General features: G+C 36.8%; 3 protein-coding genes across 3 annotated transcripts; 2 read left to right on the plus strand and 1 right to left on the minus strand.

The window, feature by feature from the left end:
* Window positions 207-3,268, minus strand: LOC109720703 (3 beta-hydroxysteroid dehydrogenase/Delta 5-->4-isomerase). The gene is made up of 5 exons (XM_020247983.1): window positions 2,949-3,268; window positions 2,080-2,208; window positions 1,551-1,715; window positions 757-1,059; window positions 207-667 (listed from the first exon to the last, which is right to left on the minus strand). The coding sequence occupies exons 1-5, from the start codon at window positions 3,255-3,257 to the stop codon at window positions 527-529; spliced, it is 1,047 nt and encodes a 348-aa protein (XP_020103572.1). The 5' UTR covers window positions 3,258-3,268; the 3' UTR covers window positions 207-526.
* LOC109720713 (B3 domain-containing protein Os06g0194400-like) lies at window positions 6,166-9,131 on the plus strand. The gene is made up of 7 exons (XM_020247994.1): window positions 6,166-6,439; window positions 6,552-6,653; window positions 7,240-7,274; window positions 7,363-7,531; window positions 7,763-7,969; window positions 8,208-8,280; window positions 8,940-9,131. The coding sequence occupies exons 1-6, from the start codon at window positions 6,308-6,310 to the stop codon at window positions 8,244-8,246; spliced, it is 684 nt and encodes a 227-aa protein (XP_020103583.1). The 5' UTR covers window positions 6,166-6,307; the 3' UTR covers window positions 8,247-8,280; window positions 8,940-9,131.
* Window positions 9,740-14,649, plus strand: LOC109703782 (probable protein phosphatase 2C 12). The gene is made up of 9 exons (XM_020224529.1): window positions 9,740-10,185; window positions 10,686-10,857; window positions 11,333-11,486; window positions 11,591-11,654; window positions 12,273-12,380; window positions 12,683-12,808; window positions 12,894-13,123; window positions 13,610-13,812; window positions 14,139-14,649. The coding sequence occupies exons 1-9, from the start codon at window positions 10,000-10,002 to the stop codon at window positions 14,171-14,173; spliced, it is 1,278 nt and encodes a 425-aa protein (XP_020080118.1). The 5' UTR covers window positions 9,740-9,999; the 3' UTR covers window positions 14,174-14,649.

Below are 15,410 nucleotides of genomic sequence, written 5' to 3' on the forward strand. Positions count from 1 at the left end.
ATTAAGATAAAAACCGTTACATAATTGTGACCTATATATATATATATGTATAAAAAGATGCACGCTAGCCCATTTGGTTGTTGATTAAACCAACTTCTAAATAATTTCCATAAAATAAATACTTTTTTGGACCAAAAAGTATATTATTGATATAGGGTATGGATTGAAAGTAAGCATCAATGAGTAAACAGATAAAAGGGATAGACTTGTCTGAACAAAGGAAATTTCAATAATAAAATTAACAACAACAGCGCAGCTGGGATTTGATTAAATTCCGAAATATCACATCTGCAATATCATAGACCTCCACTAGCTTAATGTCATGCAACTCCATAACCATAAGACATTGTTATGTAACTTAAAACCATGAAATGCAATTTACATGGTGCGTAAGTAAAGTCTGACTGCGGCAAAGCTTAACCAGTTTGAATATGATACAAGTTTCTCCCTGGGCTTCTCCCTCGGTGAATGGCTAATAGTGCGTGCTCTTTGGAGCTAGCCAAAAAGTAACTAGAATAAGCCAGTTTTAGTATGTTATCAGTCCTGAGCTTTTAAGCCATGAGAGAATCTCCACTAGCCCTTCATTCAAGCCTCTAGGGCTATAACCCAACTCTTCTTTTGCTTTCGCGCAGGAATAAGCCCATTGATGTCCCAAAACCCTAACTGTCTGTGCTCAGCAAAATGCAGAGATCAAACTATGTCCTTAATTGCACATAAAGATATAAAAGAATTAGTAAAGGAAAGATGAATACATACTGGATAGCTAATCAGAGGAAGCTTTCCGGTGATTCGAGAGAAGAATACTGATATCCACCCGTAGATATTTATCAACGACAAAGGAATGTGGAAGAGTGGTCTATTTGTCTTAGTAATGGTAGCGGCCATGTCGAAAACTTGAATAAAAGATGCATTTTCTCCGGTTAGAAGGTATCTCTCGCCGACTCTTCCCTTGTGCAAAGCCGCAATATGTCCATTAACCACATCGTCCACATGACAAAAGGACATGTTGTTCCCATCGCCTACGTAACCAGGTAACCGCCAATTAAAGCGTTCGATTATCTACAACAGAAAAAGCAAGATAAGGGATGATTATAACATCGCTGCAAGAGAATGACACATTAACATAATCTATTGTAACATCATGAAATAATTAATCCTCAAAGCAATCTGCAAAGTAATGAAATAAAAAATTATACAGAGGGAAAGAGAGAGAAAGAATCAACCTGAAGCACCGAATTGAAACTTGATAGGAGGTTGTAAAGCAACACCAAAACAGAAGTCCAAATTAGACCCCCAAGATACAGGAGAAAGAAAAGCTATTTCTTTTGACCAAATAATCGTTATATATCAATATGAGAAACCTAATAATAACGAAGCAAATGAATGCTATACGGGGATGCAGAAAGGCAAGCTAGTAATAATCTGGCACATGTAATTTATCAGCAAAAAAGTATTCGAATTGCAAGAAATTAATTACTCAAAATAACAGATTTGAAACTTTAAGAGGTGTTTACCATTTCCTAGTTCTTCTTAAAGAAACAAACACTTACAATGTGTGCAACAATATTGCCGGTTGTGAGTTTCCCTGGGCCATAAATGACTCCTGGATACACAAGAACAATCGGTACTCCATCTGCTGCAGCCTGTAGAGCAATCCTATCTGCAAGGACCTTGGACTTCTCATATTCTGTGCAGAATACCTTTCCTTGATGCATCTGTAGTTGAGTTCAAATAACATTATTCAAATTTGAATTGCACAAACACTCAAATATTAGCGAAAGCTTTAATGATGGTGTGCTGTAGTTGGAGGCATCGTCGTCACCGCTCAAAGTAATGCAACAAATACGTGATCACTATCTATTAATAAAAACAAAATATCGCCAAATTATGACTGTGAAGTAGTTAAATCAAATGTATTGGAAGGTTAGGCGGTGAAATCAAAATTTTGCAGGTTCAGGTGCCCAGTGATAAACCGGAATTACCCGGTGATAACTTGATTCACCGAATGCAGAATTTGCGAACCAGGCGGAATTCAGGCCACTAGAAATAACAAAGTATCGATTCAGAATCTCAATTTACCTGTTTCTCATCAGCAACAGATCCATCTGTAGGGCCGAGAGCAAAGAATGATGAAGTGTATATTAGCTTCTGTATAGTCTTTGTTTCTTTGACAGCTCGCAGCACATTTTCTAGTCCTCCTACATTAACCTATTGCAATAAAACAGCAAGCAAACTCTTCACTCTGTTTAAGAAGAATGAACCAACATTTTGACGTTAATACAACGATTACAAAATCACACAGATTAGAGCAACAACAAAGGGTGAAAATGTACAGGAACCCCTCAACTGGAGGCCTATTGAATGAAATAAACCTCTCAACTAATATTCTGTTAATTCGGGACCCTCTCAACTATAGATCTTTTGATTTACGTTATTTTACATTGATCAGAGATTCAAATTGTGGGGTTTGTCAAATTTAATAGCGATTCTGTTAACTTCAAATGTTTTGAACACATCTTCAGCTGATGGATCTGCTAAGCAGCACGAAACAATTCAAGAAATTATTCTCCGAAACGTAACAGAAACATCAAACATATAACTCCAGGAAACTAAATTCAACTCAAGGAACCGGAGTTGAATCGGGGGCCTTGTTCGATCTCACGGAATTAGGTCTCGACATCAAAATTCGACTAAAAGTGCACATGAGAACACAATGCAGGTCGAGAAATCATAATTCGAACTGCGTCGAAATTATTAGATGCCGCTCCAAATAAAGCAACATCTGGATTCAAAAGTAGCTCCAATTAGAGAGAGAGAGAGAGAGAGAGAGAGAGAGAGAGAGATCACGGGAGCTCCAAAAGCTACTCGAACAGGCAACATCCGGATTGAAAAGGAGCTACAATTAGAGATCAAGAGAGAGAGGGGGAGGGGGGAAGAGGAGAGCTCACGGAGAAGAAGCGGGAGGGGTCGGGGAGCCATGGCTCGACGAGGGCGGCGGCGTGGAAGAGGGCGTCGCAGCCGTCGCAGGCGCGGAGGAGGGAGGGGAGGTCGGTGACGTCGCCATAGGCGAGCTCGAGCGACGACGACGACGACGACGACGACGTAGCAGTAGCAGTAGAAGAAGAAGAAGAGATAGGGAGGGCGCCGAGGTCGCTGGTGCGGCGCACGAAGGCGCGGACGCAGTGGCCGTCGCGGAGGAGCGCGGCGCAGAGTCGCCCCCCCAAATATCCCGACGCCCCCGTCACCAACACCTTCATTACTCCTCTCTCTCTCTCTCTCTCTCTCTCTCTCTCTGCGAGCTCCGTTCACTCCTTTCTTCTTATGCTTTCTCTCTCTTCTTAGGCTTAGGTTTTTATCGCCAAAAAATTACTTTACGTGGGATGATTGTGAGACGATGAAAAAGTACGATAAAAGAAATATCTTTTTCTTTTTTCTTTTTTTAACGTTATGCATATCGCGCATTTTCCCTGAGTTGATTACGTATATTTTTTATGATTCTATAAAAAAAATATATATATATAAAATTATATTTTTATATATTTTAATTTTAATTTTTTTATTTAATAGTGTTAGAGAAGTCTTAAAAAAAAAAATTTTCCCTGAAGGATTTTTTAATTTATCTTCGTTCCCTTTTTTTTAGTATAGTATTAGCAAAAATGACATGGTCGGTGGCTTCCGCAATAGTTCCTTTCAAGTCAACCATCTTGATGGTAGAGTAATCAATAACTAACCACTATAATGCTTTTTAAAAATACTAATTATTTGGTATTTCTAAATTTTTAGCTGTCAGATTTTTTTTAACCGATTCCATCCTTTAAATTATGCTATCCCACCACCTCTTAGAATTGATTTTGTATGCTTTAAAAGCACAAGTTATTGATGTTTATAAATTTTCAATTTTTGAAAAAATATTTGTCTGGTTTGGATAATAATAGTTTTCTAGAATTAAGTGAATAGTTGGTGGGATAGCATAATCTAAAAGGTCGAGCTGCTTAAAAAAATAAATTTAACAGTAAAAGAACTTACAAGGACTAAATATATACTTGATGCTTTTAAAAATGCTAGTGAACTTATCCGCACGTTGCGGCGGACTAATACTATAAAAGACAGAAGATTGATAAAGTAAAAATTTTAAAATTTTTTGACTTGCCATAAAACATCAATAAAATATAAATAATATGAAAAAAGAGTATGAAGAGATATTATTTTACTTTTTTTTGTGAAAATAATTTTTTAGATGACAATAGACCATATGAATACATTAATTAGAAAGTGAGCGGGTGAGAAGACGAAACATCGGACGGAGATGGGGAGTGGGAAGGCGAAGCATCAGGAAATGAGAAAGAGAGAGAAGGTAAGAGTAAAGAAAAAACTGCCATGTGGCAAATTTTATAGAAAATAATATATAGGTATAGAGGTATAGATAGATAAGTATAGATCATAGCCGGACTCTCTCTCTCTCTCTATATGTATATATATATAGAGTTGGGCTAGAATACTACCGATAGCAAACGTGCTCCATTGTCATCCATTTGTTTTCAATGATAGAGCTTCCAAATCGACGATCGGCACCGTTGAACATGATCTATACCACTTGAAGTGTTTAGAAATCAAATTTAAAATATTTTCGACATCATTTGCTTAATGATCAAAGGGTTTCAAAATTTGTAATCTTAATGGTCGATAGAAGGCGTTTTCTCGTTTAGCGGCTAAAGATATTCAAATCAATTGAATTTTTGTTAGAAAATTCTTTAAACTATTTAAAATAAGATGTATACTTTTGATCTTAATTACAAAACTCTTTATCATCATTTTTTAAAGAATATTCATTTTAAGCCGTTCATTTTTTTGTCCACTCGATGGATAAGAGAACAATATCGAAAATATATGAAATTTGATTTCTAAACTCAAGTGGTATAGATCATGTTCAACGGTGCCGATTGTCGATTTGGAGGCTCTATCATCGAAAACAAATAGGTGACAACGGAGCCCGTTTGCTGTCGATAGTATTCTAACTCAACTCTATATATATATTGACTTTCTTTATGATGGTTAGATTCATATGAAGATCATAATCATCTCCTTTTCCTCCTCACCCTTGTTATCTGGAGCTCCAATATTGAATTTCGTCAAAATTAACAAAATTTTGGTCTGGTTAAAATCTAATTAAAATAAGTTATAAAGCTTGAAGAGTCAGAAAAAAATTTGCAAACGAATGGTGCAATTAACCTGAATATAATCAACCTGAAATAAAAAGTTACTTTCTTTACTTATTGTTTTTTTTTGTTTTTTTGAGAGATAGGTAGTACGTTATCCGCTTCGTTTATTTCATTTAGAAATAAACTTAGCTAGAAATGTGAATCAACTAGGATTCGAACTTGGGTCTCGGATACCAACTATCAAACCCTTTGTCACTTGCTCTAGAAACGGTCGGTTTTTTTTACTTATTGTTGTCCTTGACTATTACTGATATATTGATACTTATGATATAAAATTTTTTTATTGACTTGTACACATACTTCAAATCTTTATAATTTTACCGAGACATCAATAATATATAACGATAATTGAATAAATACTCTTGACAAATATCGGAGTGAACAATTTTTTTATATTGTTAAGCATAAAATTATAGTAGTGCTTTAAATTAGTTTCATGTGATAGGAATATGTTGAATATAAATGTTAAAAACATCACTCTCTAACGACGTAAGTTTCTGAAGAACAATAATTATTTCATATTATTTAATATAATATTAGAATGAAAAATTTTGAGGTCAAGTTAAGTTATAGTAGGCCCTGACATAATTGATTTCTTTCATTATTTAAGTTTATATTTTTGGTCTATCAAAATGTCTAGAATCCGAACATAAAAAAAAGTATTGAATATAAAGAGTTGAGTTTCTTTGCTTTTAAAAATACAATAGTATTTGTGCTCGTGATTTTTTAATCATCAAATCTTTTTAATCTATGCAGCACTATTAAAGATATGTCCCCTTAAGTTAAATCTATTTTATTGAGACTGTACGGATCTTGAGAATCCAATGGTTCAAAAATTACAACCACATTCAACTCTGAATATGAATATATCAAAATATCTGGAGCCCATAGTAATAAAACGTTCTACGAGGAAGATAAAATTTTTGTTTATGATGGTAACAATAATAAACAAAAAGGGCACAACTTTCAAATTTGAACATTTGAATCCCCTGCCTTTTGAGCTTCCGCAGCTAACGGTCACCAAAAGCCCCTTCCTCTCTCCCTCTTCCCCACTCCTCCTCTCCCCCTTCCCTGTTCACTGTTGAACAATGTCCCCCTCTCTATCCTACGAAGATCTCCGCAACAAGAAGCTCCAGGAGAACAAGAGGAAGCTCGAGGAGCTCAAACTGAGCCACCTCTCCGTCGCCCTCCGCGACGCCTCCTCCCCCAAACCCTCCCCGGTTCCGACCCATCTCCTCTTTTCCCCCACATTTTCGACTGTTCATTCTCTGCTTCATTATATATCTCTCATACTCTTATTACTATTTGTTTGGTGCGTTTATGATGGCGCAGTCGAAGTCGGTGAAGCGGAAGGCCCTGCAGGAGCAGCGGTTGGTCGCGGTGAGGCGGTCGGTGCGCGTCGCCAACTTGCCGGAGCCGCCAACGTATCGGGAGGTACGCCGATTGCTAGTTACTTTCTATTCAAGTCAATTGTTTTTTGGTTGGATGTATGTTTAAGTGATAGATTAAGAACTCAAAAATTGATCCTTTGTTTTCGCCTTGGTTTGCAAATTTTATCGTGTTTGCGAAAAAGGGAAAACCTTTATGGTGAATCCCTTCAAATTTGAGTTATTTGAGCTTTGTATTCTATCTCAAAACACCATTTTTGCTTTTTTAGGGGGGGGTGTTCCTTCTTAACTAGGAAAAAAAAAGAGCATTTTTGCATTTTTGTGCATGTTTTTGTTCTCACAAATATATCTTAATCTTAGGCAACACATGAATTACTTGTTCTTGTACCTAGATTTTTATTACCCTTTCTATAGAAGTTTACATATATAGGATTTATTTTGTGTTAATATGTAGAATTATGCATGCAAACATACGAGTATTTGATTGTGTTTGTAGCTGTTTATTTAGACCAGCAGTTGCAGTTGCATTTGCATTTGATTTCGGTTCCTGAGATAGCTATCATTTGGTTAATTGGCTCTTCATGTTAGCATTGACCCTCGACATTCTTTTGAAACTTTATGTGCTTATATAGCTTGGATGGGACGCAGCGGAAAGGTCTAGAAGGAGGTGTGCCACTTTTTATAAACTGTAATTTACTTCGTTAAACGGCATCATAACATCAGGATGTAAAACTTTATCTTGTGACATTATTCAGTTATAGGCCTTGTAAGAGGAGAGATTTGTCGAATCGGGTGTATGCTTCGGATGAAGAAAGGATGTATGCTGAAACAAGAGCCGAAGAAGTTGAAGCAGAACTTGGTTCTGAGTTTCCTACTTTTGTTAAGCCCATGCTGCAATCCCATGTCACCGGAGGATTTTGGCTGGTAATTTCAATTATAATAAGATGGTTTTTTGTTGATCTAGTGTTCTATTTTTAGTTAGATGTATGAACTATTAATCATTAAGGCTATTTGTGAGTACACTATTTATTATGATTTTGCAACTTTTGGCCCGAAGTTGTAGAAATGAACACAAGAATCCAATATTGCAAGATTATAAAGTGGATTTTTGGTGTAAAATAGCATGTATCGAACTCTTGAAGGCTTTTTCAACAGGGCCTTTCCAAACAATTTTGCAACAAATACCTACCAAAGCGAGATTCCACCATCACTTTAGTTGATGAAGAGGACGAGGAATTCGACACTGTGTACCTTGCCAATAAGAGAGGCTTGAGTGGTGGATGGAGAGGCTTCTCTCTACATCATGAGTTGGTCGATGGAGATGCTTTGGTTTTCCAGTTGATTGAACCCGCAAGGTTTAAGGTAATGGTTCAATCATAAGAGAAAAAATGATCGATTGTGTTATACGTTGCGTTTGGTCCATTCTGGTGCTGCTACTCATCTACCTTTTATACACTCACTCAACAATTTGACATTAATGTATTAAGATTGTGGCGTATTGTACAGTATCCTGCAGTTTCCCAACCTAAGCTACACATGTTGCTTGTATTTTTTATTTTTATTTTTTAAATCTGATTCTTCTTTTGTATATTACTCTCAGGTACATATAATTAGAGCGAGTGGTTATCATGATCAGTAATGCTGCTGTAGCCATACAATTACTAATGCAGCAGGTAAATTATGCTACTATTTGTAATTTTGAATTTTCTTATTATTCGATACTTTGGAGAAACATTGCCAAAGTCTTAAGCTTACTCGGAAGTTAATGTTTCCTTTGTTTGAAAAGAAAAACAGTGCTCTATCTTGTTCTTAGTATGCATTCCTTCTCTGTTGGACTCTCTCCATGACAAATATTGTTTTTCATTCGACATTTTCTGCATTTGTTAGTGTATATTCGGCATGTCATAAGCAGTTAGAATAGAGCTTCAATTGCAGATCTGAAACAAGCATCTGACTTAACTTATTCTAATCACAGCGGAGAAGTTATTATTTTGGATATGACACTCTGAATAGATTCTTTCAGGCTTTCACTGTCAAAATTAGGAGGTGTTTTGCTCAAGTTTAGTTACCCTTTTGTGCGAGCCGAAAAGGTGCAGAAAGTGTAGCAGTGTTTCACTATAATGTTTGCTGAAATTGTCTCCTTTTGGTCCATCTTTTGTTGTCTATCTTTCATGTAACACTACAATGTCTCGAAGTTCAAGAGTTGAAAATATCAGGTTGAAGTACAGTTTTATTTTGGTGCTACAAATGCGAGTTAGTGCACAGTTAGTAATATGTTATTTTGTATGTACTATAAACCTCATGTACTGATTAGCATAATTTGATTTTGCAGGTAATCTAACTTTTGATTAACTTCATGGACCGTATTCTGAAGTCTGAAGTCGATTAGTTCCATTTTCTGTAAATAGAGTGAGAAAAGCGATTTACAGAACTGTTCGAGTTTAAATGTTCTATTCTATTTATCTGGTTTTTGGTTGAAACAAATTCAATTAGTCGCGTCCTATGAACAGCAGTTAAAATATACTTGAAGATGACAGTTTGAATGACTAAATTTCTCTGTTAATCAGTCAATTTAAACTTCTTCTCCCTTCATCACAATAATACAGCAGCAAAAAATTAAAACTTCTATTTGGAGTTTGTCCTTCTGATTCAATGAGAAAAAGGACATCACGGATATGCGTCGAATTTTCCTTGTTAGCAGTATCTTATGCAGATGAAAAAGTTATATGAATCGTGAAAAAAGTCTAATCAATTATTCATCACATGCAATGTATAAATTTTAAAACAATGATGATGGTTAATCGAGTAAACCAGTTAACCTTTCGAGTTTATAACTTTGATTTCAACATAAAAACATTTTTTTTTTCGAATATTCATGAGATCGGATCAGATCATGTTATCCTTTGCGTGCTAAACACCAAATTGTTTCGATACGTGAGAGGAAGTAAAGAAAGATCTTTATTGGGTGCAAACCTAATTAAAAAATCACATAGCTGTAAAAAAAAATCATAGCATTTATTTTAAAAAATCCGTTTGATTAATTTATAATTTATAATTCCAGAGTCTTCTATTTAAACTAATATTTTAAATTTATTTGCGATTAATTGGACAGCTCAAGCTTTTGTTTCTGCCGCGCACGTTCAAAGCTCCCTCCTTTTTCTCCAGTCACTATAAACGTTAAAAAACGAAAAAAGCCCAATTCGCCGAAGCTCTCTCTCTCTCTCTCTCCGCCCTTTTCCGCAAACCCTAAATCCATTTAAAAGTGGTTGTTGTCGATCTGATTCGCCCAAACTGGTGTGCTCGGAGGTAGAGTATGCGCGATTGCGGAGGAGATTTTGCGAATTCTCGCACAGTTTTGAGGCTTTGGAGAAGTGTTTAGGGTTAGGGTTTCGATGGGGGAGGGGATGATCCCGTTGGCGGTGCTGCTGAAGCGGGAGCTCTCGAACGAGCGGGTGGAGAAGCCGGATTTGCTGTACGGACAAGCGAACCAGAGCAAGAAGGGAGAGGATTTCACCTTCTTGAAGGCCGAGTGCCAGCGTGTAGCTGGGAACAGCTCCACCACCTTCTCCGTGTTTGTGGTAAGAGTGCTTTGTTCGTTGTTGTTGTTGTTGTTGTTGTTGTGATTTGGCTCTCTAGGTTTTGGGGTAGTTTGGTTTCTAGGGTTTTGAGTTGTTTGAGGATGGTAAGGATTAGGGTATGTTGACTTGAGTGTTGCGATGAGTGCGAATTGTTTGCTGGAAACTCCTAGGAGTGGTGGTGTCGGAGAAAATATGAGGTTTATGCTTGTGTGTTGTGATATGTGCGGAGTTTAGGAGCTATTGCTGTGATTGTTTGTAGATAATTAGAGAAAATTTGAAAGTGGTCGATGTTTTGAATATTAGTACAAGGGTCAAAAGAAAGATTCTGTCTTTTGGATGTTATTGTGACTAGGAAAGAAGCGATGATTGATTCAATTTTTGCCCTTAATAACCTTTCAAACTTGTACTACATGCTGCATTTTAATTCAATGGTTTTAACCCAGATAAGTAACCCCCTTTTCTGATTATTTTGTGAATAAATCGTCGCATATACTGTGCAGCTCTTTGATGGACATAATGGCTCTGCAGCTGCAATATACTCCAAGGAGAATCTCTTAAGCAATGTTTTGTGTGCTATTCCTCCAAATCTCAGCAGGGAGGAATGGATAGCAGCATTGCCAAGAGCGCTAGTAGCAGGCTTTGTCAAAACGGATAAAGATTTTCAGGAGAAAGGTGCGAGCCAGTTAGAATTCTTTTGGTTATTGAACTTTGAAGACTGATTTGTTGTGCAAGATGCTTGTTCTAGTTTCTCAGATTCCAAGTAGTTTACTTTTCCTATTATATCTATTAACAAAATTGGCCATTAGTTATCCCTCAGAATACATTTGACTACTTTGGCATCTTTCTAGCTAATACATGTGGTGGGTTGTTCAATGCAAATATGGTTGGTAACTTGCAATTTTAGAAGCAAGCATCCAGCCATGTAAAGATGAACTTCCTGCAAAGACAGGAATACAGATATTGCTGTATTTTCTCCTTTCATATTTGAATGACATAAAAGATACTAATTAAATTGCAATATCGGGATAGTACAAGGTCTATCCGTACATTTCACAAAGAAAAGACAAATTAAATCCTTTAAGAATGCTAATATCGTTGTTTCATTGTTTTGCTGCAACCTAACTTGGTTACACCGATGCCTTTTCAGCATGTAAATCAGGAACAACTGCGACGATTGTCATTATTGATGGATGGGTTGTTACTGTAGCATCTGTTGGTGATTCACGCTGTATACTTGAATCTGCAGAAGGTTCAGTTTATTTTTTGTCGACAGATCACCGGTTGGAAGTTAATGAGGAGGAGTACGTATTGGTTTCTTGATTTGAGCCTGGTGCTATAGACCTTTTTGATTCAAACATTTAGGGTCTAAATTTATTATTTGGATCTATGATCAATTTTGCCGCAGGGTAGAACGTATAACAGCCAGTGGCGGAGAAGTTGGGAGGATAAATATTGCTGGTGGTGCTGAGGTACTTGCTTGCTTATCCTTCTTAGATATTTCGTGATATCTCCTTTTGGAACTTTTACTTGTGTGCAAGTTACTTTTCACACTACGATGTTTACTCTTGCTTTAGAAGCATGCACCATTCTATCACAAAGTTTCTTCTCTTATATGTTGTTCTAGAACTGCTGGTTTTGCTAATATTGTTCTATAATTCACTTTTATTCAGTAAAATTATTAGGCCAATGAACAATACTATCTCTGGCACGTGAACTTGTCACTAGAATCACTACATCAACTAAATGAAAGCTCTTCCTCCTGATGCTAATGATTCAGTTCCTAGGATGGTTTTATATATATTACTTGCCAAATGATTGTTGATGTGGTTGATTTATCATCCTCGGATTAATTTTTTGTTAGTATACGCTGGTTCTGTTCAAAACACGTAAATCATAAGCTAGCATGCTGCTGCTCTACCTTTTCCATCGTATGTTCTATGTACTTATCACGATGAAAGTGGCAAAGTGCTAGGTGCCGACTGTGTATCCGAGCAATACTAGAATTGGTTCCGTATGCTAGAAGAAAAGTGAAGCTTTTGATTTTTTTGTAACATTTTTATTTCGCTAAATGACCATTTGCCTTTCAGGTTGGTCCTCTTAGGTGCTGGCCAGGTGGCCTGTGTCTATCAAGATCAATTGGAGATGTGGATGTTGGGGAATTTATTGTTCCAATTCCTCACGTGAAACAAGTCAAGGTTTGTGAGATGTTTATTATTACAAGAAAAAAATTCGATTTTTATTTTTTTTAAACTGTCGTAGATGGATTCGCAGTAATAAAGAAGTTCGGGGACTAAATCGTTCAAGTAAAAAGTGGAAGGACCAAACAGTACAAAGAGTAGAGGGATTTTCCTACATATGTATATATGGCTAATAGAGTATTGTTTACCTAGTGCCTAATATTATTAGATGCTATAACTATGCTGTTGCATGTCATACAACTCAATAGATTTGCCATTCCTAGAATTTACAATCTATACTCTTCTATATGAATTCACAGTTGTCAAATGCTGGAGGACGCCTCGTCATCTCAAGTGATGGTGTGTGGGATGCTTTGACCTGTGAGAAGGCTCTCAGTTGTTGTTGGGGTTTACCAGCCGAAGCCGCAGCTTCTCGAATTGTCAGGGTACTTACAATTTAAACTCTAATAGAGTTCTTTCTAATAGTTGCCTCACAATTCCAATAATTTTCTAACTAATAGTTATCTGCAGGAAGCTTTAAAAGCAAAAGGACTTCACGACGATATTACCTGTATTGTGGTTGATATTTTACCACCAGAAAAGCTGAGCCCTCCACTGAAAAAGCCAGGAAAAGGGAGTCTCAAATCTTTGTTCCGCAGAAAATCATGTGAGTCATTTTCTGAGCCATTGGATAGAGGATGTTCAGAACCAGATGTGGTTGAGGAAATATTTGAGGATGGGTCTGCAGTGCTTGCTGAACGGTTTGTCATGTTCATTCCAAAATAATATTGACATATTTGCGTATTATTCCACTGCGTATTTATCTATCTATGCATATGCCCCTGTAAAATTGGAGTTTCATATTTGCGTTCGAAAAGTCGGTTTCTTGCATATAGAAAAATACCCCTCTTTAAAAACTTTTTCTAATAAAAAACCAACTCCACCTCATGAATTGGATGACTACTCCCTAATACTAGCATGTTTTTATAAGAAATCTGCACTTCATGGGGTATGTATGAAGCTCAAGCCTTTAGAAGGGTATTGTTTCTTAAGTGATTTCGCAGGCATATATATGAAGAAGCTAGTAATAGTATTCTACATTCCATTAGTCTAATTTTTCACTTAATGCATTGGATTATGGACTTCAGAACATACTTTGGATAGCACTAGATGCATTCTATTGTAAAGTAGTGACACAAAATATTTTTCTTGAGCTGTATAATTAAAATGATGCTGTGTACTTGCAGGTTGAACACTGAATATCCGATTAGCAATATGTTCAAGCTCTTCATGTGCGCGGTTTGCCAGCTGGAGATGAGACCGGGAGAGGGCATCTCTTTGCGTGCTAGCTCACCGAAACCCTCGGGAGTCAGTCCCTGGGATGGCCCTTTCCTTTGTTTAACTTGCCAAGCAAAAAAGGAAGCCATGGAAGGAAAACCACCTTCCGGAAGTAATAACTCTTACCTTTTTTATACTACACGGAAAAATATAGGTTCATTAAATTCTTTAAGACCATCCCTGATTTCAACTACTTCTGTGGATTTCCAATTTAACAATTTAGTCCCCGAGGTTGTCCTACAGAACAATTTACTCCTATTAATCTACTTTAGAGTTAGCCGATGGTTGCCACGTAGAACAGGCCTCAGGGACTAAATTTATCACAACTAAAGCCATCAGGACGTAATCCAAAGCAGGGTCAAAATTCAGGACTAAAATTTTAATTAATTCTCGCAACTTTTGTGCTACAAAGTTTAACTTATCTCCAAACATATCCAGGTTGCGCATCTAGAGTCTCAGCTACGATCAAGTAGTATCAGCGGTGTTGAAATTAATTAGACTCTGCTTCTTCGACATCATCACCCTGATCTTACCCGACCAACCTACCGACAAAAGATATTCAACCTATTATTTTATTCTTCAATGACTTGGTGTGGTCGATCTTGCACAGAAGCTGATACAATCGACTAATTTTGTAAATGCTGCATTCAGTCTGAGAAGCAATATTCGGCCTTTTACCAGGGAATTCTTTTCCGAATAAGTTCCCTCTTTGTAAAGCAGGGTGCGAGATAACCTGATTCTTTGTAGGTGCCTTATCATGTTTGTATATATCATCAGTCGACCGTTCCCTATGCGCTTTGTCCGTATTGTGAGTGTATTTGTTTGTTTGTTTGTTTTTTCTATTCATTTAATTTTTTTCACAACCAACACAAAGTGAGAGTAAAGTGGTGGTTATAAGAGACTCAAATTATTCAATTGTTGAAGGCACTATACATGTGTATTTCAGTTCTGTTGCTGCTGCCAGTTGAAGCTGATTTGTGCCATTCCTAGCAAGATTTCGTTGTTGTAAAAGTGGAAAAATATCAACTGCTTAATTTAAGAATATAAATACAACCGCAGCAATATCCAAAGCATTTCCGTGAAGTTGCTTCACTTCAGAGGTTGTTTCTTCTTGGACTGATTTATTAGACTACCTTGCAAATTTGTGTTAAAGACTCAAATAAATGCACCTTATTCATCAGAAATCAAGTGTACAGCAGTGTCCGTGTGTAATGTGCACGCACCATAATACGGTGTTTAATCCTTCCATCGATCTTTATGAGAACTTAATAATAACCTGCGTCAAGAGTGACTACCAAGTCAGGAAAAAATATGCGAAAGTAGCTACTGTTTCAGGGGGAAAAAAAAAGTCCCAAGGGTTTTTTATATCTAAAAACTTCACAAAATTAGGGCATAATTCAAGAGAAAGATACAGTGAAGTTGTAATAGAAGATGAACCCACCTGAATCCACCTCTTCTCTGTTTTCAGTAACAGTCACCATGGTGTATGTTACATCTTACAAAACTCTGCAAATGAGAACCATATACATACTGGCATGGAGAGATGGACCTTAGAAGGGACATTAGCTCATTGTCAAATAGTGATTCTAATAACCACAAGAAGCTACATTAACGGTTGCGTGCGATAATGAGTATCGGGAGAGGGCGATAAAAGCACCAACAGTAGTTCACTTGAGAACCTTTCATAACTTCTGCGCTCCGACTATTCTG

The sequence above is a fragment of the Ananas comosus genome, linkage group 1 (assembly GCF_001540865.1).
Source record: "Ananas comosus cultivar F153 linkage group 1, ASM154086v1, whole genome shotgun sequence".
Lineage (NCBI taxonomy): Eukaryota > Viridiplantae > Streptophyta > Magnoliopsida > Poales > Bromeliaceae > Ananas > Ananas comosus.

Bases quoted from the DNA above. Each gene is read 5' to 3' on its own strand.
- LOC109720703 (XM_020247983.1), bottom strand. From the start codon at position 3,257: ATGAAGGTGTTGGTGACGGGGGCGTCGGGATATTTGGGGGGGCGACTC. The intron at 1,060-1,550 runs GTAAGTGTTTGT...TTTCTGTTGTAG, and splicing joins GCAATATTGTTGCACACATT to ATAATCGAACGCTTTAATTG. The intron at 668-756 runs GTATGTATTCAT...TGCTGAGCACAG, and splicing joins TTCCTCTGATTAGCTATCCA to ACAGTTAGGGTTTTGGGACA.
- LOC109720713 (XM_020247994.1), top strand. From the start codon at position 6,308: ATGTCCCCCTCTCTATCCTACGAAGATCTCCGCAACAAGAAGCTCCAG. The intron at 7,275-7,362 runs GTGTGCCACTTT...GACATTATTCAG, and splicing joins GCGGAAAGGTCTAGAAGGAG to TTATAGGCCTTGTAAGAGGA. The intron at 7,970-8,207 runs GTAATGGTTCAA...TATTACTCTCAG, and splicing joins TTGAACCCGCAAGGTTTAAG to GTACATATAATTAGAGCGAG.
- LOC109703782 (XM_020224529.1), top strand. From the start codon at position 10,000: ATGGGGGAGGGGATGATCCCGTTGGCGGTGCTGCTGAAGCGGGAGCTC. The intron at 10,186-10,685 runs GTAAGAGTGCTT...TATACTGTGCAG, and splicing joins CCACCTTCTCCGTGTTTGTG to CTCTTTGATGGACATAATGG. The intron at 13,813-14,138 runs GTAATAACTCTT...AAACATATCCAG, and splicing joins AGGAAAACCACCTTCCGGAA to GTTGCGCATCTAGAGTCTCA.